General features: G+C 53.4%; 6 protein-coding genes across 6 annotated transcripts; 2 read left to right on the top strand and 4 right to left on the bottom strand.

Annotated features, from left to right (window-relative positions):
* Positions 1-3,254: 3,254 nt before the first annotated feature.
* Positions 3,255-4,314, bottom strand: PG997_004597 (HAD-like protein; the record flags this gene model as incomplete). The annotated part of the gene is made up of 3 exons (XM_066808912.1): positions 3,255-3,760; positions 3,953-4,062; positions 4,208-4,314. The coding sequence occupies 3 exons, from the start codon at positions 4,312-4,314 to the stop codon at positions 3,255-3,257; spliced, it is 723 nt and encodes a 240-aa protein (XP_066672530.1).
* A 752-nt stretch (positions 4,315-5,066) lies between these two features.
* PG997_004596 (uncharacterized protein) lies at positions 5,067-6,742 on the top strand (the record flags this gene model as incomplete). The annotated part of the gene is made up of 2 exons (XM_066808911.1): positions 5,067-5,091; positions 5,163-6,742. 2 exons carry the CDS (start codon positions 5,067-5,069, stop codon positions 6,740-6,742), a joined length of 1,605 nt encoding a protein of 534 aa, XP_066672529.1.
* A 1,167-nt stretch (positions 6,743-7,909) lies between these two features.
* On the bottom strand, positions 7,910-9,427 carry PG997_004595 (uncharacterized protein; the record flags this gene model as incomplete). The annotated part of the gene is made up of 2 exons (XM_066808910.1): positions 7,910-8,451; positions 8,512-9,427. 2 exons carry the CDS (start codon positions 9,425-9,427, stop codon positions 7,910-7,912), a joined length of 1,458 nt encoding a protein of 485 aa, XP_066672528.1.
* A 67-nt stretch (positions 9,428-9,494) lies between these two features.
* PG997_004594 (MAP kinase kinase kinase wis4) lies at positions 9,495-12,098 on the bottom strand (the record flags this gene model as incomplete). Its single annotated transcript, XM_066808909.1, has 3 exons — positions 9,495-10,367; positions 10,555-11,990; positions 12,038-12,098. The coding sequence occupies 3 exons, from the start codon at positions 12,096-12,098 to the stop codon at positions 9,495-9,497; spliced, it is 2,370 nt and encodes a 789-aa protein (XP_066672527.1).
* Positions 12,099-13,937: 1,839 nt separating this feature from the next.
* On the top strand, positions 13,938-16,915 carry PG997_004593 (uncharacterized protein; the record flags this gene model as incomplete). The annotated part of the gene is made up of 4 exons (XM_066808908.1): positions 13,938-14,108; positions 14,171-14,854; positions 14,902-15,578; positions 15,691-16,915. 4 exons carry the CDS (start codon positions 13,938-13,940, stop codon positions 16,913-16,915), a joined length of 2,757 nt encoding a protein of 918 aa, XP_066672526.1.
* Positions 16,916-17,325: 410 nt separating this feature from the next.
* On the bottom strand, positions 17,326-19,704 carry PG997_004592 (uncharacterized protein; the record flags this gene model as incomplete). The annotated part of the gene is made up of 5 exons (XM_066808907.1): positions 17,326-18,190; positions 18,666-18,751; positions 18,816-18,851; positions 18,994-19,475; positions 19,677-19,704. 5 exons carry the CDS (start codon positions 19,702-19,704, stop codon positions 17,326-17,328), a joined length of 1,497 nt encoding a protein of 498 aa, XP_066672525.1.
* Between the last annotated feature and the right edge of the window lie 1,877 nt (positions 19,705-21,581).

Genomic DNA, 21,581 nt, shown 5'->3' with positions numbered 1-21,581 from the left:
GAAAAAGAAACGAGAAAAGAAAATGAGCGAAAGAGCAAATAAAAGACGATACATGCGTAATAACGGGACGCACTGTACGTCGGGCGTTGCTTCACCTCGACTCTCTTGTCGTTGCGGACTGTCAAGCGCAATACTGGTGGCGTGCAAATGATTTTTCGCGGGCGATAGCAAGAACCGAAAAGCCGGTGTCTACTTGCCCGCCAAGAACAGAAGCACGATAATCATGAGGATGCATACCTACTTGCCATCTCTCTGTGCCTGCATAATGATGATGATGATGATGGCAACGATGGTGATAGGATTCAATAGCCCAGCCATGCCTGTATTCGATCTTAATTGCCCTGTGTTAAGTGCAGGGAAGCCGGTGTTGGCTTGGTTTACTGTTACCTACTCTTTTATCTTCTTTCGTGTATTATTATTACTATTTTGTTCTTGTTCTTGTTCCTGCAGTGCCTGGTCAGGCGCCCGCCCAATGCAGTAGATGCAGGGGCCGCGGGATCATCAACCAGCTTGCTTTTTCCTGCCATCCTCTGTCTTGGCTTGGTCTGGGTAAGGATGCTATGCTGTGAAAGGGAAGATAACAGCCCTGCGGTAACGCCGGCATCCAAATCCAGCAATTTGGCTGCATGGACCCATCGAATACGACACGGGAAAAGTAGTACAATACAATACTACAACACCCCAGCACTGGTCTGTATATTCTCCTCATCTACCTGGTATGTATGTATGTAGGTACGCCGCTGATGAGCGAGCAAGCCTGCATGCGCATACCTAGCACGAGACAAACAACCCTCGACGCTCTTCACTCACTACATACATACCTTGAGGATACATACCAGCCAGGGGTTGTTCAGATGACGCCCTCTTCGCCGTTGGGGCCGTGATTGGCCAATGAGACAAAAACCTGGGAGAGGGTTACTCAGGTCGGCGACCTCTCTTTTGGGGGGCTGTACGACGATTGGTTCTGCAGACGCCCCCTCGGAGACCTTTTGCGTCCTTCCGTCATGATCTCGCAGACGCATGTCTTGGGGATGGCTTCCCAAGCGCTCCCTCCGAGCAAGAAGCCTCCAGTTTGCGGGCCCTTGCAGTTTTGTCTATCTTTTGTTTTTTTCTTCTTCTATTCTTTTCCCTGACTTCCTAGGAGAGGGAATTTCGCAGACAGATTGAGGTCACACATACCACTACATGCCATTACCAGCCTTTATGTTGTGTTGTGTCTGGTTCAACAAGGTTCGACTACAACCAAAGCCCCGGGACCCCGCGCTACGTCTCTCCCACCCTCGCTCGCCGTGTGTGGTCTTGCGTGTTTGTGAACACGACCACTTTCGTAAAAACCAGAGGATAAATAAACAGTGGACGACCGGCCCGTCGCGTCGTCCGAGTGCCGGGACACGTACGGCAGACACATTCATCTGAGAACCGATCCCTTGCGTCGCGTCTCTGATCCTCGTCGACAATACGGCTGGCATGATCTGGTGTGACCGCAAAACCATACAGCCGATGAATAAATAGGTAGTCAAGCGATGCTTCACTATCAACCACCGCCGCCGCCGCCAACAACGGCAATCTACCTGAGCTATTGAACCTGTAAACACGAACATTCACCCCGGCCGTTCTCTTTTCTTCTCCTGCCAGTTAGCTAGCTGTACCTGTACTGTGCCGCCCGGTAGTCGCTGGGGCCCTTGTCTCTCTCTTTCTCTCTGAGTTCAACGGCGTTGCGCCACGGCGATCATGATTGACGTCGACATTCCACGACCACTCGTAGACCAATGTCATTTCAAGCACGTCCTGTTGCTGATCTCGGGGGAGGGGTGAGGTCTTAGATCCGATGCGAACGGACCGAATCTGAGTCTGTCATTTCTTCCATGACAACTTTCTAGAAGCGCGCACGACTCACACGCGAGCCCCTCCCTTGTTGTGTTTGTCGGTGCGGTGGTTGTTGTTGTTGTTATTGCTGATGATAGTAATGATATTCGTGGCTCGTGTCACACACTGTCTCTTCTTTTTTCGGGCTGCTTTGCTTTTCGCCTTGCCTTGCCTTCCCCCGGTTCAAAGGTCTCGAGAATCCCGGTGAAAACCGAGTGGGAACCGAAGAGTGGGATGGCAATCTTCGTCACCATCCAAGACAAGACATGTTCGCGGGGTCTTTCCCAAGACCGCCAACAACAACATCATCACCGCCGTGGAGCTGGGCATACGTACTTAGTAACCCAGAAATTACAGCTTTCGTGTTTGACAGACTCCTCCCCAGTTAAACATCGTGGGGGTAACGACCTTTTCCCTCTCTCGGGGGCTGCTGTTGCACTCGGGATATACCCAGTCAATAGTTCTGGAGATCCGAATCCTGACCCAACTTGGGTCTAACGACACGGGTGCCCTTAGGTAGTCGGTTCATGTAATAAGAACCAACTGCATACATACTACTATACCTAGTACGAATTCCATTCTGCCTTGTTGCTGCTCTCCCCTGCCAAACGCCCACCAGCCCGCTCGTATATTACCCGTATGCACATATGCACGTATGTAGCGCCTTGCTTAAAATTACTACACACGCAATGCATACTTGGCCCTTGAGCCCCAAACTTCAACCGACTCTGGTACGGTACGGCAGGGGGGTGCGGTACGGTACGGCACACATACAAACAAAATGAACAAACGGATGTATGGGAAAGGAACTATTGCCACAATGGGAGCGGTCGCCGTCTTTCCCTCCCCCAAACACGCACCAATCTCAACTTTATCTGGGATCTATTTGATTTTCCTGCCATATGCCGAAATGGCCCCCTTCCCTTCCGTCTCTCCGAGGGCTAAAAGGCTTGCCAGCCCATCACCGCCAAGTCTATAACGCCGCGTCGCTCGGCTCATCCCGACCGCAATATTAGGAGCCTCTTTTATCTGTTGGGCCCATTACGGCCCCCCGATGTGCATACGCTTCTGCCGAAGCTACTGGGCTCAGCCTTATCACAAGCTAACGCTTTCATCCTGGCTCTATGCCACCATAGCATCGTAGGCTGCTGCTGTTGTTGTTGGGTCTTTCTTTGTCTACTGTATATCCATTGCGCCCCCTGTTCCCCATAGAGGCCGGCAAATCTTATCTACTCTAGTAAAGCCAGAGTCCTGATCCCGTGATCATCCAAACATCCGATTCTATCGTTTCTCACTTGTGGTTCCATTCCTAAACTATTGATTTTGTAACTGGTGCCCCCCCCTGTTCACCTTGCCAACCCCCATGGCCCAGTTCTCCCTGTCCCTCCTCATTGCGTTAGAGCGTTGGATATCTGCAGCGTCACCACACCGCCAGCACACTCAACCATCTCCACTGATCGAAGATCTTCAACTATCCAGTCAGGCTGGGCGGCAACCACCTGGTCCAGAGTGTGACTTGTGACCAAGCCAATCACTTTACAACCCGCAGCCTTACCGGACAAGATCCCTGCGGGACTGTCCTCAAAGACGATGACATCTGGCGATGATGAGTCGTCGTTGCCGCTGCCGCCAAGGTTCAGTCGCTGCTTGCCAAGGTTGTAGCAGGCCGGGTCCGGCTTGCCGTTCTCAACCGACTCCGCGGTGATCAGGTGTTCCGGGTGAGGCAGCTGGAGCCTGTCGAGCCAGCCGTTGACGAGGGGCTCAGTGCCCGAGGTCACGATGGCCCAGGAGGCGCGGGCGGCGATCAGGCTGTCCAGGAGCGCTCGGGCGCCAGGAATCTCAACGGCATCCTCACCGTGGAGCTTGGGCAGAAGTCCCTCCATATGCCGGACGTCTGTGCACTCGGTGTGTGAGTAAGTCTCTCTCTCTCTGTGTGTGTGCGTGCGCCTACGGCGGCTGGTTGGTGACAGCAAACCCTCCCCTCCCCCAAAAGGGGGTGAGTGTGGTGGCATGGGGATTGGTTGGATGCGGGGGGAGCACATAGGTTGATAGAGAGGGAGGGGAGGGGGTAGAAAAAGGCGCTCACATTCCCAATTGGCCTTCTCGGGAGCAAGAACCTTCAGCATGTCTATGCTCCTCCTGCCGTGTGAAGTCTGCAGGATGACCTTGGGATCCACGCCGATCTCTGCGCCGACGCTGTATGTGAACGAATCAGTGGGCGAGCGAGAGCCAGGTACGCAACGATCACACCAGCGATCGATGAGCGTTCGGTGGTAAGGGGGACGAGCCGTATAGCAGCACGCCCCGGGGGTAAGTAAGTACATATATGTAAGTAACTTACGTGTGCCAGTGGTTTACGACGGCTGCCGTGGAATCAATAATGGTACCATCCATGTCGAAGAGCAGGCCGCGGAAGCCTACCTTCACCGGAGGAGCCGTATAACTCATGCTTGCGGATTCTCTTGTCAAGCTGCCACACAGGAGTCAAGTAGAAACAAAGGGCAATGGACGAGTGCTTCGCTCTAGGTGAAAGCCTTGGAAGTTCAAGTAAACGGATTATACCTAATGGTCTGTCTGTCTCGCGCCAAATGATCTGCTCGATCGACTGGAGTGAGAGACAACATCCAGCTGCGCCTGCCTATATGTACAATATGCGTAGGGGGTTCCTTCCCAACCGGATCGGGAAACTCCGACAGCGCTGACCCACCTGCCGCAAGAATAGCATGTTCAAGGTGTGTTCAATGTTCGATTCGCTCTTACTGACTAACGCGATGGACTGCGAGTCGCTTGACAAACCACATGCCAGTTGATGCATGCATCCATCAATCGATTGATTAATGAATACCATGGCCAAAACAAAACATCATACGTAAGTAGAGGTTCAAGAAGGGAAATGTCATAGAAACAGAGGCAAATCACCTGCGGATCAATTATACCATTAAACTTCCAATCAACGGCCTACGTTCAGTGAGTTCAGACTGCGAGACGCTAAAAAGTACTTGCAGCAAGTATCCGGGCGGTGAAGCCGTATCAGTGGGGCAGCACTAAAGAGGACGCTGGAATAATGGCTCTGATTGGCATTGGGCCGGCAGAAAAAGTCCATCCCACTTCCTGTGCGATAAGATTGGAAATTTTGGGATCCTCAACACCATACACCCGCAACCCAGGTGTTTTGTATCAAGTCAGTCTACGGGATCAAAATGCCGAGCATTAACAAACCCGGAAGTATGTACTCTGCTCCTATCTGTCCTGCGACAATGCAGCGCACCCCGAGTCTGACCAACCCCGTGCTACAGAGCCCAAGTCCAAGCGGACGCCCACTCGCCTTCGACACAAGATCGAGAAGGCATCGTCGGCGAAGCAACGAAAGGCCAGAAAGGAGGCCAAGAAGAACCCAGAATGGCGGTCCAAACTGAAGAAGGACCCGGGTATTCCTAACCTGTTCCCCTACAAGGAGAAGATTCTCCAGGAGATCGAGGATGGCCGGCGGCGCAAGCAGGAGGAGCAACAGAAGCGCAGGGAAATGGCCAAGGCCGCAAAGACCGGCACATCCGCACAGGATCAAACCATTGAGGTCGATATGGACGGTGACGCCGAGGACTTCCAAGGTTTCGCAGATGAAGACGACGCTATGGATGAGGATGACGAGGGCGACAGCTCCAACCCAATGGCCGCCCTCATAGCCAGTGCAAGGCGCGCCGCCGAGCAGTACGATCGCGAACTACAGAGCGGCAGTGATATGGATGACGATGACGACGACTCGGACGACGACGACAATGACGCAGCAGATCTCCCCGGTCCTGATTCGTCCAGAAAGCAGCACGACAAGGTCTTCAAGCAAGTCATTGAGCAGGCTGATGTCGTGCTCTACGTCCTCGACGCTCGCGACCCCGAGGGCACCAGATCTCGCGAAGTGGAGCGGACCGTTATGGCTGCCGCTAGCGGCGGAAAGCGCCTGATGCTGATCCTGAACAAAGTCGACCTTATCCCGCCGCCTGTTCTCAAGGAGTGGCTCAACCACCTCCGACGCTACTTCCCCACGCTTCCCCTAAGGGCTTCTGGCTGCGCACCCAATGCCCAGACGTTCAACCACCGCGATATCACTGTCCAGAGCACGTCCGCAACCCTGTTCAAGTCCTTGAAGTCATTCGCCGCCTCGAAACAGCTGAAGCGTGCCATATCGGTTGGTGTCATCGGCTATCCCAATGTTGGAAAGTCGTCCGTTATCAACGCACTGCTCTCTCGAATGGGTAAGAACGGTGCGGCTTGTCCTGCCGGAGCCGAAGCTGGTGTTACGACCAGTATCCGCTCTGTCAAGATTGACAGCAAGTTGACCCTGCTCGATTCGCCTGGTATCGTCTTCCCTTCTACCAAGGACAGCGAGTCCTCCAGCTCCAAGAAGAAGGCCATTGACCAACACGCGCATCTTGTGCTCCTGAACGCTGTCCCACCCAAGCAAATCGACGACCCGATGCCGGCTGTAACCCTCCTCCTGAAGCGCTTGTCTTCATCGCCGGATCTGTTCCAAAAACTTATGGATGTCTACGATTTACCGCCACTCATCTCATCAGGTGGCGACCAAACGACCGACTTCCTTGTCCAGGTCGCACGCAAGCGTGGCCGACTCGGGAAGGGCGGTGTGCCCAACCTGCCCTCGGCTGCTATGACGGTGGTGACGGACTGGCGTGATGGACGTATCCAGGGCTGGATAGTTGCGCCCAAGCTGCCTGTTGCCACTGAGGCCTCCAAGAGTGCCGAGTCTGGTGACGCACCTATGGTGGATCAGAAGGAAATCGTAACGGAATGGGCCAAGGAGTTCCAGCTTGACGGACTCTGGGGCAACGACGCTACAGCCGAGGATGCTATGGAGCAGTAAATAAGGTTACGAGTTTCCCAAGGCGTATTTGATCTTCTTGCTACCTCAACCCCGAAGCTATAGGTAGAATGGCGTTTCTGGCGTCTTGAAAAAATGGATCTAGAGAGTAATGAATACACTGATGAGTTCTCGATTGCCAATCGTATCTACATAAGTCCGGGTCTCGTCAAAGCATCCGATGTAAACCGTACTGGCCCTATCTTGCAAGTACCCAAAGTCGAGTGCTAGGCAAACAGGAGTTCGAAAGAGATAACTAGTTGAACTGGGAGAATGTCGATTCGTTGCTTCTGAAGTATTATGATTTACCGCTGTTTTCGCTACTCATTTCATACATGAGCGTAACCTATCTGCCTCTTCACTCATCATCAACCTCAGTCGTTATCCCCGCTGCCCACCCACGGAAACCATTTTATTCGGTCGTCCTCCTCTCCACTTTCCACATCGTTAGGAGAATCAGTTGCACCCACGAATCCACAGGCAGGGAGACCAGCAAGGGGCAGGTTTGAATACGACGGCAGATGAGAATCTGATTGTGTCGCGCTCTGCGTTTCCTTTGGACTGGCCGAGAAAGGTTGGAAAACGATTGGTTGATTTCTGGTTGATTGATGATGCATGCGCCTAAAAAAAAGAAAGGATGTTGTCGATAGATAAAAGTTGACTGAAACTCCGCCGCTGATGCTGGATGATATAAAAAAGGGGGGAATAAGGGGAATAAGGGGAAAAGAAGAAAAAAGAAAAAAGTGCTCGTGTGTTCATGTACTGTGTCCATCCATACGTTATGTTCTAAACGGCGAAAAACCAGCTGCATGTGTATGTCTATAACCGCAACCCCCGCCCTTGCCACCCCAGTTTGCAAGCTCAAGTAAGACCAACGTTGTTCTGCATCGCCGTGACGCGAACCAAGGTTGGAGTTCGATGTTCGCGAAGTGAAATGAGCTCGCCCAGTTGAGCATGGGGTACGCATCCCGGGTTTTTCTCAAGACGAATTGCTTACTCTGGATCGGTGGCTTCTGTCGAATTGGTGCCTTCTGTCGAGTCGGTGCCCGCCAGAGCGCCTATTGTTAAGACGTGACCTGACTCGGTACGTTCAATCTCCATGGCCAGCCGTTCTGCCTCTTCTTCGGTATAATTCACAGATGAGAGCACGCCGGGCGAAGAATGATCTCCCTAAGAAAATTGATCGGCACCTTGGCGGCTCCCGGCTGAGTTGGGGTGAGGCGTGTTCTGCGCCGAGTTGCTGCCGGAGTCACTTGGTGTAGCTGGCTCCACGACCTGGCTGCGGATGGCCATGATCCATTCGTGCTGCAGCAGCTCGACAGCACTCGCGCGGCCCCGCGGGTCTCGGACGAAGCACCGCTTGAGGAAGTCGATACCTTGTTCGCTGAGCTGGTCGGGGCCGGGAAGCTGTGGCGGGTTCCCTTGAGCAATGTTGTACATTATAGCCCATTCGTTATCAAGATTGGACCACGGTCGCCGACCTGTAACCATCTCCAGGATGACACAGCCAAGTGACCAAACATCAACGGCACCGGCCCTACCTGGATTCTCACCCTTGATGACCTCGGGTGACATGTACATTGGCGTACCGGTCATGGACCTGTTGGGTTGCGTACTGGCAGCGTTCACCAAGGTACGACCCTGGCGGGCAATGACCTTGGCAGCGCCGAAGTCGACATACTTGATCACACCGTTGTGGTCGAGAAGAATGTCTAGTGACGCGGTTAGCCTCCAGCAACACATGATTGCCACAGATGGATACTGCTACTTACTTTCTGGTTTGATATCGCGATGAGCAATGCCGCTCTCGTGCAGGTAGGCAAGACCTTCAAGGAGCTGCAGCGCGTAAACCATTGTGACCTGCTCGTCTTCGATACGGCCGTGCTCTAGCAGATTGGCCAGAGATCCACCCGAGCAGAATTCCATGAAAATGTACACTCTGTCACGGTGGACCTCGATGCCGTAGTAAGATACGACGTTGGGGTGATCAAGCACCTCCAAGACACCCATCTCATCCTTGATCTGGGTGGCGACTTGGGGAATCAGCTTGGGATCCTGCAAGCGAATCTCCTTCACCGCCATCAGATGTCCGGTGTCCAAGTTCATGGCTGCGTAGACATTTCCGAACGTTCCTCCTCCGACGAAATGACCTTGTTGCCAGCGCATAGATATATTGGTGGCCGAGGAAGAGAGATAAGCAAGCGATCGGTCGACCTCGTTGGAGAACTCGAGCACGCGGCCCAACCCCTGTCTTTCAGAAATGATCTGCCTTTGAAACTCGTCGACTTGAGCGACTTTCTCGAGGCGTTGTTCTTGGATGAACTTGAAAGCTTCCTCATCATCAAGCATGCGATTCTTGTCGATCCTCTTGAATTGCCCGACGAGAGCCTCTATGCGCTCCCGTTCTGACTGAGCGGCTTGGTTCGACTTGGCTCCGAGGATGTCGAAGTGCGAGATCAGCAAGGACATACACCCCGAGACCTTGGCTCGCAGCCGGGCATACTCGTTGGGATCTAGCCCTAGGATATGGCGGCCCCTCGTCATACCCATGGCAAATTCTAGAGCCGGGACTGCCCAACGGAAAGACTTTCGGTCGGTCACCGCACAATCGTCGCAGATGAAGCTCACCCAGTCCAGCGCCAGTTTGGTAAGCTTCATGTTGTTCATCTGACGTCGGTTACTGTCCATGCTGAGCAGAGATCACTGGCCAAACTCGGTGGCAAAAACGAAGCAGGTCTGAATAAGCTCTGCACAGTCAAGCCCCCTGGGTCTGTTTTCGGATGGTCTCTACACTGTCCATGAAAGTATTGGACAGCTTGAAAGCAACCTTGCGTATCTCCATCAGTCTGGCATTGACTTTATGTAAGTTGGAGCGTTGTTCCACCACCAAGTCCAGATGCATGTCGATCGATTCCAAGAATATCTTTCGCGCGTTGATCAGAGGGTATTGCGAACCATCGGCAATCAACCGCATTTGGCCGACTTTGAGGTCAGTCGAGTCAATGTTCAGCGGTTGGGTGCTCCGGTTACCGAACCAGTGCAGGGGCGTTTCGGGTCGCAGAATCAGCACGTATGGATCGGTGCGGTCTGGGGCCAGCTCGGGGTCATGGAAACATGTCCTCAGAATCGTTTGAACTTCGTCATCCCGTCCCACGAGGGCAGGTGACGCGACAACCTGAATACCCTCAAACTCATCAACCAGAAAATGGCCGCTCACTGAGAGACGCTCGTAGAAGCTTTGGAGGTCGTCGGGAGCAAAAGCGATGCTTAAGTCGGAAGCATTTTCATAGTGATCGCTCAGTTTCCGTGAGAACCGTTGCAGCATTCTCTGACGGACCCGAACAGATTCTAAAACCTGTTTGTATCGTTTACTCATCGCGTCCACGGACTCTTTAGGCTTTCGCTGAAGTTCACGCTCGAATGTCTGGCTAAGACGGTTGAGTGCCTTGAACGTCAGTGTGCTAAACTGCTCAGCAACCTCGATATCACCTCCTTGCAGGTTCCTGCCAATTTCGTTGGCAAACCCCCATTCCTGAAATAGGACCTCAGCTTCTTTGAAAGTGTTCTTATTCCGACTCAACTTCCAATTCAGCATCTTGAAATAGTATTTTAGGGCATCCAGGACGACCTGGTCAAATGAATCGTCGATACAGGGGGCAGCTGCCAACCCGGTTGTGGTTGTAGCACAGTCAAACATTCTTGCTTGATTCGGATGGCCAGCTGCAATAGAAGCTCAAACTGTGCGATCATCTGATCCTGGAGAATCGAGTTTTGCTGGGTAGTTTCCTTCATCTTTTTGCGTACGCGAGTCGGACTTTGATAATTTCCTCGATCAGACGGGAAGGGAAGCTGATGAGAGTAAGGATCTCCTCGATATACGGTGGAAGGTGGCGCTTTTTGAACGCTGCCGAGTTCACAATAAGGGTCTCCTTGGCTTTGGCGATGGTCGTCGAAATGGCCGACAGCATACTGCGGCGCACGAGGGTTTTGGTTTTTGCTGCATTCCTCTGTTTTTCCTCGAAACTGCCGCCATTATCATCATGCAGAGACTTGAGGCCGTCCTCTTTCATGAGTCGGTCCAAGAATGAAGTCTCGTCGCCAAGACCGTTGGTGCTTGGTGATCGCTGCTTTTTCATATGAAAGTCGAGGTTTTCATTGCCCACCCACTTCTTCAGAATCGAGAGCTCGGTATTGATCATCTCGTTGGTGTTGTACCAAGAAAGAACCGCATCAGAGGCTTCCAAGAATGCCTGGGACTTGGCGGTTTTGTGTTCCGCGCCAAGAGCATCCCAAGATGGATACAGACTCTCACACTTTTCGATCTTTTGCACAACATCCCGTATTTGATCGATTGGGGGCTTTCCAGCTTCGCTCTCTCCTTGGACCTCGAATCGGATGATCTCGTCGATGATTCTGTCCAGGTTCCCTCGGGCCTCCTCGACCATGCGCCTCTGAACCGCAAGAGACCGGCCGCAGACTTTAGAGCGTAGACCAACCCAGAGCTCGGCCTTATGGGCAGTCTTGCCGCCTTGTTGCTCCGAGGAACCAATAAGACGCTTCTTTTCTTGCCTTACGACATCTCCCGTCAGAACAGCGGCAAGCATGCCATGCCATTCCAGCCTCTCTCGGTTGACAGGATCCTGAATGTCGTCTTCCGTAGGCTGCAGATCGTTGTCGTCGTTATAAAACATGATGGTTTCTTCATTGTAGCGGTCATCGTATGCGCCTTCGGAGGACGGTGTTTCCTCTTCGGATTCGTCGTCGGTGTAGTCTAGGCTCGGGGTGTAGGGGTCGAAATAACCATTCATGTTCGGCTCCTGGCGCATCATACGAAGATAGGCGGGCTCCTGGTGGCGGAACTTATCGGCAGGATCCTCGCCGCGCCGCGGACGCGAGCCGGACCGGGTGTTGATTGGGAATGATTGCGTGTTGATACCAGGGCCTCTCTGCGGCGCGTACGTGCCCGAGGGCGTCCGGGTTAGCGGTAAGGGCCTCTGTTGAGACTGGCGGGTGCTGTTGCTGACCGCGCCAGACGGCGTGGAGGTGCCATTCGTGTCGCTGGGGAGAGCCATGCCTCGACGACTGTTGGTGCTATTGGCCAAGGAGTTGGGTGCCAGAGAAGCCACGGAGCTAGAATGACTGCCCGGATCCGCGTATCGCGCCAAAGAACCGACTTCGTCTTGTCGCTCGAGTTCGGCAGGGTCGTTGGGGTCGGCAACATAGTCTCCAGAGGAGCCAGACGCATCCGAATCTATTGTTGGCGGTAGGGGCGCTGCGGCTTGTTGTTCATCTTATCGCCGAGCAGCTCGTGCTCGCCCTGGGAGAAGCGCACCGCCCGGGGCGATGTTTCTGAGGACATGATTGGATAATGTTGCAGTTGCTGCCACTGCCGAAAATTGGCGTGGTTGGCTAACAGTGGTGACCCAAACAGTGGTGGCCGAGTAAAGCAGCGAGTTGGGAGAACCGCAGATCTTATTCACGGGGGAGGACACGCTGCGGGTTGCGACAAGGTCGGAGATGTCCTCTAGTGTAGATGAGAAAGCAAAGGCAGTAGCGCCCTGATTGCCGGCCTAGCTTTTCGATGGAGCCTCACCCACGATCTTCTTTTAGCTTGGACCGAGAAAAGCGGGATGCCAGGTAGGGTGTCACGAGTCGCCGAGACAGAAATCCATTTGGGCCAGGGAAATCAGAGAAATCGGAAGAGGCTGCCAATCAGGGCTGGAGGAGAAAAGAGAGCGACTGGTTGCAGCAGTGTACTATCGGCTGTCTAGGTAATAGTCAATCCTGTTTTGTTTTTTCTTGTTTTATTCCTTTTTTGTTTCTCTCTCTATGTTGGCAGTGGTCTGGACAGCTTGGTGCGATGCAACCACAAGCAAGCAGGAAAGATGCGTGGACGATCGCGATGGCCGTTGGAGACACGATATCAAAATGATTGAAGAAACAAGACTTGGGACCTACATCGGAATCTGCCAGCGGGATCAGCGTGTATGCACCAGGCTTGGTTGGTGCACTAGGGGAGGAGGAGACGCCCAGCACTCAGGCTATTGGCTCCGGCCTTGGGGCGGGCAGGCGGGCATGGGGGACTTTGTCGAGACTTTCACGGGCTAAAACCTCCAGGCTCCAGCAACTTGTGGCGCCCAACAGCCCCCTAACAGGTGTTTCATTAGGTGCCTACATACATTACTCTAACGCCACGTGGGACGACTTGCTGTGAGTATCATTTGATGGTTGACACCACGCAGTTGAGCGCAACACAACGACGAGAACAACATGACCGTCACGGTCTGGTTCTTACCAATAAGCTGGCCGTCTCATCGAGCTGGGCCTGCGGTGGTGTGCGAGCAGGCCCAGCTGGAGCTTTCCAACCCTGCAATCTGCAAGACTGCATGTCGTTGATAGCACTGCAACACAATCAGACCAACGAAATTTTCTGACGGGCTGATGCTTGCAGTGTTCGGAGATTGACGCCACCGAATAGGCACCCAGCTGGCCAGGCCGTCAGGTTGCACAAGTGGCTGTCATAAAAATAAGATGAGATGCAAAAGTGTCAAACACGCAGCCGGTTTCCGTATCTTGTGATGTGATCCGGCAAGATGGCCAGTTCAATGCATTGGATGGAAACGCATTCGCCAATGCGGTACCTGCCCTCCCTCTCGGCCTGCAGAAGCCACTTCTAGGTCTTCCGATCGACGATTCTTTTGCAGGTGAACTGGGAACCTTGGAACAGTCAGTGGAAGAGGGCATCCAGTCTGGCCAGTCTTGTTTTTCGGCCACATGATACCTGCATCCAGTGCTAGTTAGTGTACCAAGGATTGGCCTTTTAGCTGCCCGTGCGACCGTGCGACCCTGGCACCCGGCTAGGCCCGAACGAGTCAAGCATCAAGGAAGCTGCATGTTCGTTTGGCGGTCGGTACTCAACGCGTCTTTGGAAGACGCGTCGGATCAAGCCTAGTGGCGTTACGCAGCTTGTCTTTCTCATGTGGTCGGGGCTTGGTTTGTTGAAATTCACCACCTGCCTTTGGTGTACCATGTCACGGTAAATCGATGGGCCGTCAGATTGATTGATGCACTGCTGTCTGGTACATGGATACGCACCTCTTAGCCATATCGAGCCATTGCACAGTGCCCTATCCTCGATCAATTGACAGCATATCCTACCTCCCTCAATCTCAATGGAAGGTCCATTGCCAGTCTCCTTATGTCTATAAAAACGCCCGGCTCGAGCGCGCCGAGTACCAATATAGCGCCCGGGTCTGACAGCAGGCCAAGTCAACATGAGGGCCTCTCTCCAAGCATGTCTGCCAGGAAGCGTAGGCACGACGATGTCCACGCCATGGAGGAGCTTCTGAGGCCCTCGATCGTTGTTAGGGTGAGTGCCGATGGGATTCCTGTCGTCCGTCTTGATGCCATTCTAAGCCATTGTCTTTCCAGCCTCACCCCCAAAAGCTTTCTGTCAAGCCCCGCAGTCTTCAGCCTCTCATGCTTCTGCCTCGAGAGCATCTGTCTCTTGCCTCCCTCGATCTTGCTTCGCCGCAGGGTGATTTTGCATATGCCCGGTTCTTTGAATCGACCATCAAGATCCTGGATCTCGAAGGTCGCTTGGGAGCCCGGCCTGTAGTTTTGATTGCACGGCTCGAAGGTGACAAGTCTGTTTATGCTTTGGAGCGACAGGACAATGGCCTCTACTCCCTATGTAAGCTGGGCAGCTGGGTCAATCTGGAGCAGCTCAGCGGTTATGCCACCGTGACGAACACCAAGATGGTCAAGCAGCGCCCGCAGATCGCAAGCCAGGAAATTGACTCAGCACCACTAGTCACTCCTCAACTACACAAGGAGACTAAGAAACGGCGGCTTGCCATCGAAGCCATACAGTCGATGGTGAAGAAACCGCAGCGGTCCGCATCGGTTGCTGAGACTTCAAATGCCCCTTCGCCAATGGACCCAGCTACGAACTGCCAGACTGCCAGCCAAGCTACTCTTCCGGCCCCTGAAACGCAGGCGGCAGCTCAGCTAACATTGCCAACGAATCCAGAATTACCTATAGAGCAGACCACGGCTGACGACATATTCAACAACATCCGCAATCAGTATATCGAAACACTGTATCATTCAATGGTAGGTCGATGTATGTCACATTTTGTAATCCACCTAACAATAACCAGGGTTCCCTAGCCTATTTCGCGAAAGGTCCTCTGTCTCGAGCACGAGCTGCGTTCCACCTGGACTGTGATTCAAATCTGGACATGAACGACCTTATAGACTTCTTGAAGAGTCTTGTGCTGTCAACACAGCAAATTGACGCCAAGTACAAAAGCTCTGTGCCAGATATCATTGCTCTGGCGAAAACAGGTCTGGCAGACTCTGGCGATGAACAAACACCCAAGGCCAAGAAGCGAAAGTCGAAGAAAATGAAACTCGGGAAAAATGTACTTTACCCCGATGAGGACGAGCACGTTCGGAAATGGTGGTCGTTACGCAAGCCACAACGCAGAGAAGATGAAGACTCGACGAAATCTGAGTCTGAGGAAACCCGATTACAGATCTTATATCTCCGCACAAGGGAAACCCAGCTTCAAATCATTCTCATCCTGGAGATTTTGGCCTTGGAGTCCTCGAGATCTGGCGACAACAGTACCAGCTCACAAATCCCTACCCTCCCAGGCGATGAATCCACTCTGGACTCTTCAAAGCAGGCGCCAGTCAAGAAGCGAAACAAACATAATTTCCCCGTCCTCCTGGTTGTACAGGCAGACCGGTTGTCTATTTGGCAGTCGACAACAATGGATGGGGTTGAGCTTCCGGGCGACTCCCACGCTGCGGACTCGGATGGCGCACGCCAGTCGCAGGGATCAAGTTCTGACCCCTCGGGGACTTTTGTATCGACATAATAGTGCCCTTGTAAGAAGCAATGCCTTGGAGTATTTCATGAAAAGATGCTGACGTAAAGCTAGCTATTCCGCCCGGCTTCCTCAGCAATGCGACGAGGTTAACCGGAAACTCGGCGGTCCGGTGATGCCATCGCCGCCGAAACCGAGGTCAAGAAAGACGGAACCAACCGCTAAGCCAAAAAGCAAGCCCGGTTCTTTGGCGAAACGACCGAGTGCCTCGAAGTCGGCTCATTCGCTTGAGCGGGTTCTATCCAAGGAAACAGAGCGTAACCGACGCAGCATGTCGCGTGGCCCTAGCGGGATGATCGCGCTGATGCGCTCCGCCTCGACTCCAACATATCCAGTACTGAAACGAGAAGCTAGCGAGTCTACAACGCTATCAAGCGTGCCCCGGCCAGACTCCAAGGATTCCAGTCATGCCAAAGGCAAATCTTCTGCTGTCGAGCAAACGCCAAACAAGCGTGCGCCTACCGAGGACAAAGCAAAGAAGGAAGCTCAAATGCAGGCCGAACTTCAGGAGGCCATATCTAGCTTGCGAAAACCCAACAGGGAGGTAGCGGTCGGGAAAGCGTTGGAAGAAGCAGAGGAGAGACGCGCAACTACCACTTTGGCCCAGCTAAGAAAGTCGCGGAAGCCGACTCAGTATACTCGTTTCCAGGACGTTGTTCAAGCGACACCAGTGGGTCACCGGTTCCGAGATGCGCTTGGCCGAGCACCTCAAGGCAGATCAACCAGTAACCGTACTCTTGCTGATTCGGTTGAGAAGATGCACATATCACCGTCTGCCTCTTTGATATCATCATCTGCCCCAAGGAAGCGCGACAGGGATACAGCGTTCTCGACTAATGAGTCTCCCGCCTTACCCAGAGAAACCAAACTTCCAGCGAAGGAGACGGTGGCCACGCCGGCACGCCCGTCCACACTGAAGTATGACGCATTACGAGTATCGGCGCCGGACGAGGGGGTCGTGCTCGCTTCTTCGCCTGTGCTGTCTCGGCGGTCGCAATATCTAGAAGTGCCTGGTAGCCACTTGAAGCCCCGCGACAGCGGAGTTATGCTACCGTCGTCACCTGGCGGTATCAACTTGGCCGAAACACCTGTTAAGAGACCTCGCCTTGGACGAATGGTCTCCATCGAGAACTACGTAACAGTTACACCAGCCAAAAAGCGAACTGTGGATTATGTCGACGTTACACCTGTCAAGGTTGACAAGAAAAACCAAGATGAAGGAGCGAAAACGTCGGTATACGAGCAGCTTGGTTGGGATGATTATGATGATCTTTTCTGATCTGGTCGTTGGCCTGCTTGCTAAACTAGTCGGTACAGACTGTAGGCACGATCACCTACCGATTTAAATATTTGTATTAATGTGCCTTGCGGCTCTCCCACCGGAAATTTTAACACGAGGGGGGAGGGCAACGGAATGAATAATGAAACGGCATGATTGCATCGACCTGGCGTTACATATACAAGATAGTTTTTGCTGGTATTGCATATTACGAGCCGGCTTGGACAAGTATTCACTGGCTTCCGGCGCATGTCCGAAGCGTATAATTTGACTATATAAGTTTTGTGCAAACATATACACACCTTGGTTCATGCATATCGGAGACTCGAGTGTAGCTGATTCAACTGCAAATTGACCCTATCGACTGTGTCACGCATGGATCAATGACAGCCACATCAAGTGAGAGTACATCAGTCGAATACATAGTTCTCGCCCCATGGCCCGACGCCTGGTCCCTTGAATAGCACACTGCCTTTCCAGACGTACTTGATGTTTTCTTTCTGCTGTAGAATCCTGACGTCCTCGACCGGGTTCTCTGTCAGGCCAAGGATATCCGCCTCGTAGCCGACCTTCAGCTGCCCCGTCTTCGGGGCCTGCTCGCCGAGCGTCAGGGGCCCGTTGGCCGTGGCGCATCGGATAGCCTGCAGGCTCGTCATGCCGCACTGGACCGCGAGCTCGAGCTCCAAGGCCATGTTGAAGCCCGGGGGCGTGTCGGTCCCGAGCGCGAAGGTGACGCCGCCGTCCGCAATCGCCCGCTTGTAGCCCGCGAGCGAGGCGTCGGCGATGCGCAGCGCCTTGTCCCAGCTCTGGCGCGGCACGCCCTCGCCGCCCGAGTCGAGGAGCAGCTGGATGACGGTGCGCGTGGCCACCCAGACGACGTCGTTGGCCTTGACGAGCTCGATGACCTCGTCGTCGGCAAAGGAGACGTGCTCGAGCGTCTTGACCCCGGCGTGGAGGGCCTGCAGGATGCCCTCCTTGGCGTGCACGTGGGCCGCGACGTGGCGCTTCTGCCGCCGCGCCTCGGCGACGATGCAGGCCAGCTCCTCGGGGCTGAACTGGGCGCAGTCCACGTCGTCGTCGAGCGACAGCACGCCGCCCGACGCCAGCACCTTGATGCACTTGGCGCCGCGCCGGATCTGCAGCCGCACCGCGCGCCGGCACTCGTCCACGCCGTCCACGATGAGACTCATGCTCGTGCCGTGGTGGCCCGCGGCGATGTTGCCGACGCCCAGGTTCAGGAGGACGTCGCCGGGGGGGAGGGGAAGACGTCTCCATCTGCGATTACATTGATATAGTTAGCCAATTTCGGTGTTATACTCTAAAAGCAAGTGTGTCGACACTATTCCACAACCACGCATTGAAAAACCGAATAAAACACCTGGAATTGTATAAATCCGTGGCAAATGGTAGGCGGACAAGAGGGGGAAAAAGGGGAACGTCAAGAAGAAGAAGGGAAAAAAAGAAGAAAAAAACAGCCCTTGGAGGGGGTTCGAAAAAGAAAAGTGACCGCAGAGGGAGTTAAACCCTCTTGCCTTAACTATAGGAATAAGAATACTACCGCTAGGCTACCCCGGCCCGGTCATCAGAGGGATGTATTATTTAGACATAAATAGGAAACACTGGTAGTGATTGCAGCTTTGCTTTCTTGAGGTGGGTGGATGGGTGAGTGAGTGAGTATTCAAGCTTTGGGGATGCCATGGTTGAGTTTGAGCCAGAAAAGGGGGTGAGTTCAACGCGACGAATATGCCACTTACGACCTGCGAGCTGGCTCAAACAGCCTCCGCTACTGTATATGTTTGGTCCTACGATACTGCCATCCTCGACAGCCTTGGCAATCTGTTTGGGTCTGTCAGCGTCTGCTGGTTGTTGGGTGGCGATACGGTGACATAAAAGGCCTCACCTCACAGCCGTAGCCAGCAACGTCTCGTAACGACGTCTGCCGTCGGTTAGCATCACTCAGAACCAAAACCTGGGCCTCTTTCATAGTAAAGGGCCATCAGCGCGATGATCCTAACTTACTACATGTATCTGTTAGTTCTTGTAGAAACGAAGGGTTTGATCTGAAATGACATCCATACCATATCCTCGCTGCAGCGATTCCCAGCACTGCCGCGCCAAGCGAGCCCCCTGAGAAGCCGGGTGCTCCGTGACAAAGCCAAGATAGCTGGGCAGCTCCTCGGGCCCGCCGCCGTCAAAGTGTGTGCATCGTCCCAGAGTCCCGGCATGACGACCGGGACGGAGAAGACGCGATGGTGGCCGGCCTCGGCGTACTTCCCCGGCAAGTCGGCGGCGGCGCCGACCCAGGCGATCAGCTTCCCTTCGACGACGAGCGCGGCGTCCTCGAGGGGGTCGCCGTCGCCCGGGATTAGGAGGTCGGCCTTCACGACGGTGTAGAATGCCTTCTTCTTCGCCTCCGCGTTCGCCTCATCGTCACCTCGTAATGAGACAGGCTGCCAGTTCTTAGGTCTGACGGCAATTCCCAGACCGGTGGAGAAAATGGGCCTGGTCAACCGTTCCGACGGCAAGGATGGGGTGTCCGAGGCATCACCGGAGCGACCTCCTGTACTTGCGAGTCAGCTCCGCCGTCGTGGCTCAGGACAAAGTGTGTATACGAAATCGGGGAGTTTCCAATTATAGATGTATACCTAGGTAGATATTAAGCTAGGTCTATGAACCTGCCTACTGTGGCAATGACCTTGATGCAGCTTGGCTATCATCAAAATCCCATCTAAGAGATAGAGTTAGAGAGATGAGCACTCACGAGGTTCATTGACTGTTCTGATTGTCATCTTGTCTCTTACAAAGTCCTGCCAATAGCCGATATGTTGTGATAATAATCGACAGAGAAAAAGAAAAGAAAACCACCCTCTGTTAACAGACGACAATTATCAAATACGTTACATGCTGCCCATGCCGCTTGTGCCATTCGGGAAGGTCCTTCGGTTGAACATAACGCGGTGACGAAGCCTGCACCCAATGGATCACTGCCGTAAGCACACATCAAATAACTACCTACATACTTTGTAAGTTAACCACTGAAATCGTTCTGGGCTAATCACTCAAAAAGGGCTGGGGATAGTACGGCATGCCAGTCGTGTAAGTTGATTGTATAATCAATACTAGAATAATTGGATTGATTCTTTATGGCCATTCTCTATGCGTTTGATGCTCGTGACGAGAGTCTGGCTCTCTGCGGCCGGAGACAACTAACCATCGGTTATAGATATGCATCCCCGACTCGAGGAAGTCCTTCCGGGGCATCTTGAAGAAACCGCAGTAAGTCGAGATGGATCTTCCGGTGGGAGGAGCCATGTGGGTAACGTCCAGGTTAAGAACGAGACTTATGCAGCTGCCCCGTGGGTTCTCGGGGTTCTCTTCGTGCAGCAGCTAATAAGTCACTCTATTAGTTACTGACACTGACCTCTCCATTCAGCCTCATTGAATCGGGGCCAGTAGAATTTCAGCAAAGTAAGACTTGATCTATGTGTTGGTACGATTGGCAAAAGATGTGTCCTTTTCCTCGGGAATCCTTACTAAGAACGGGATTGGCGCCTTTTATTGGAGGGTCCATTGTGTGCCGTTAATAGACTTGCTTACTCCCTTGGGCAATAAACAGGGCGGAGGCGGAGGCGGAGGACGGCACGCATTGGACCAAGCCCAAGCCCATGCTCAAGACAGGCAGGCGTGCAAGGAACCGTGTGAGGCTGGATCTCGAGAAGATCTGCATTGAAGGCAATGCGTGGTGTGCCGCGCCGTCAAGCCGTACATACCTGCTCACCTCACCGGACTAATCTGGCTTGGAACCGGGGCCAGGTATTCAGCTGATTTATTTTGTCCGAGTATTCTTGCCATATCGAGAGGGATACCGTGTCTTTGTAGGTACCTAGAATCAGACGGGTATCGTATCATTCATTGCACGACAGGTATCGTATCTCCCTAGGTAGGATGTTCTGGCCATGATGGACGATAGATATATCGAGGGGCTATCGAGACACAGACACAGTGGACTGGAGATGGGCACGACCCTTGCACCGACAGTACCTGGGCGGTAAAGTTGGAGTAAACTCAAGACGGGTTGGCAACTTGGATCCCTGGCTAGCGCGGCCCAGGACGCCAAAAATACCTGCAACTGGCACAGCGATTGTGCCTGGGAAAAAAGACAGAGTGTCAAGTTCAAGCCGGCAGCAGCTTAGAAATCGGCGCTCGACGTTCAACGCCACCTGCAGAGGGGCCAATGACGACACCGCATTCCGACTTTTTGGTGGGGGGCGGCCCTGTAGGGTGCTACGGGTGGTGCACCGGTGCTGCATTGGGGTCATACAAAGCAAGTACTGTACTCCAGGTACTGTACTGCAGTGAAGCTGGCGGAATTGAAGACAGACTGGCATCTATTGAATGCATCAGCTCCAGTCGCCAGTCCAGCTCCAGCTCCAGTATTCTCCTACATAGACTACTTCAACTCCATTTAGTCTGGACCACTTCCTTCTTTCCCAGAACTTCTCCTGCCCATTCAGCATTCTGTCTTGTACGTTGAACAGTTTCTAGCTACAGAAGTAAGTTGCTCGTCGTCTCGGCCTCCTCTCGCCACTTACCACCACCACCACCACCACCACCAACAGCTTGTTTTTGGCAATTGTTTGTCGTCGCGGACTTACAAGGCCCTGAC

The sequence above is a fragment of the Apiospora hydei genome (genome assembly GCF_038363865.1).
Source record: "Apiospora hydei strain CBS 114990 chromosome Unknown utg000004l_segment0_segment0, whole genome shotgun sequence".
Classification (NCBI taxonomy): domain Eukaryota; kingdom Fungi; phylum Ascomycota; class Sordariomycetes; order Amphisphaeriales; family Apiosporaceae; genus Apiospora; species Apiospora hydei.
This window is presented reverse-complemented; position numbering and strand designations above follow the sequence as displayed.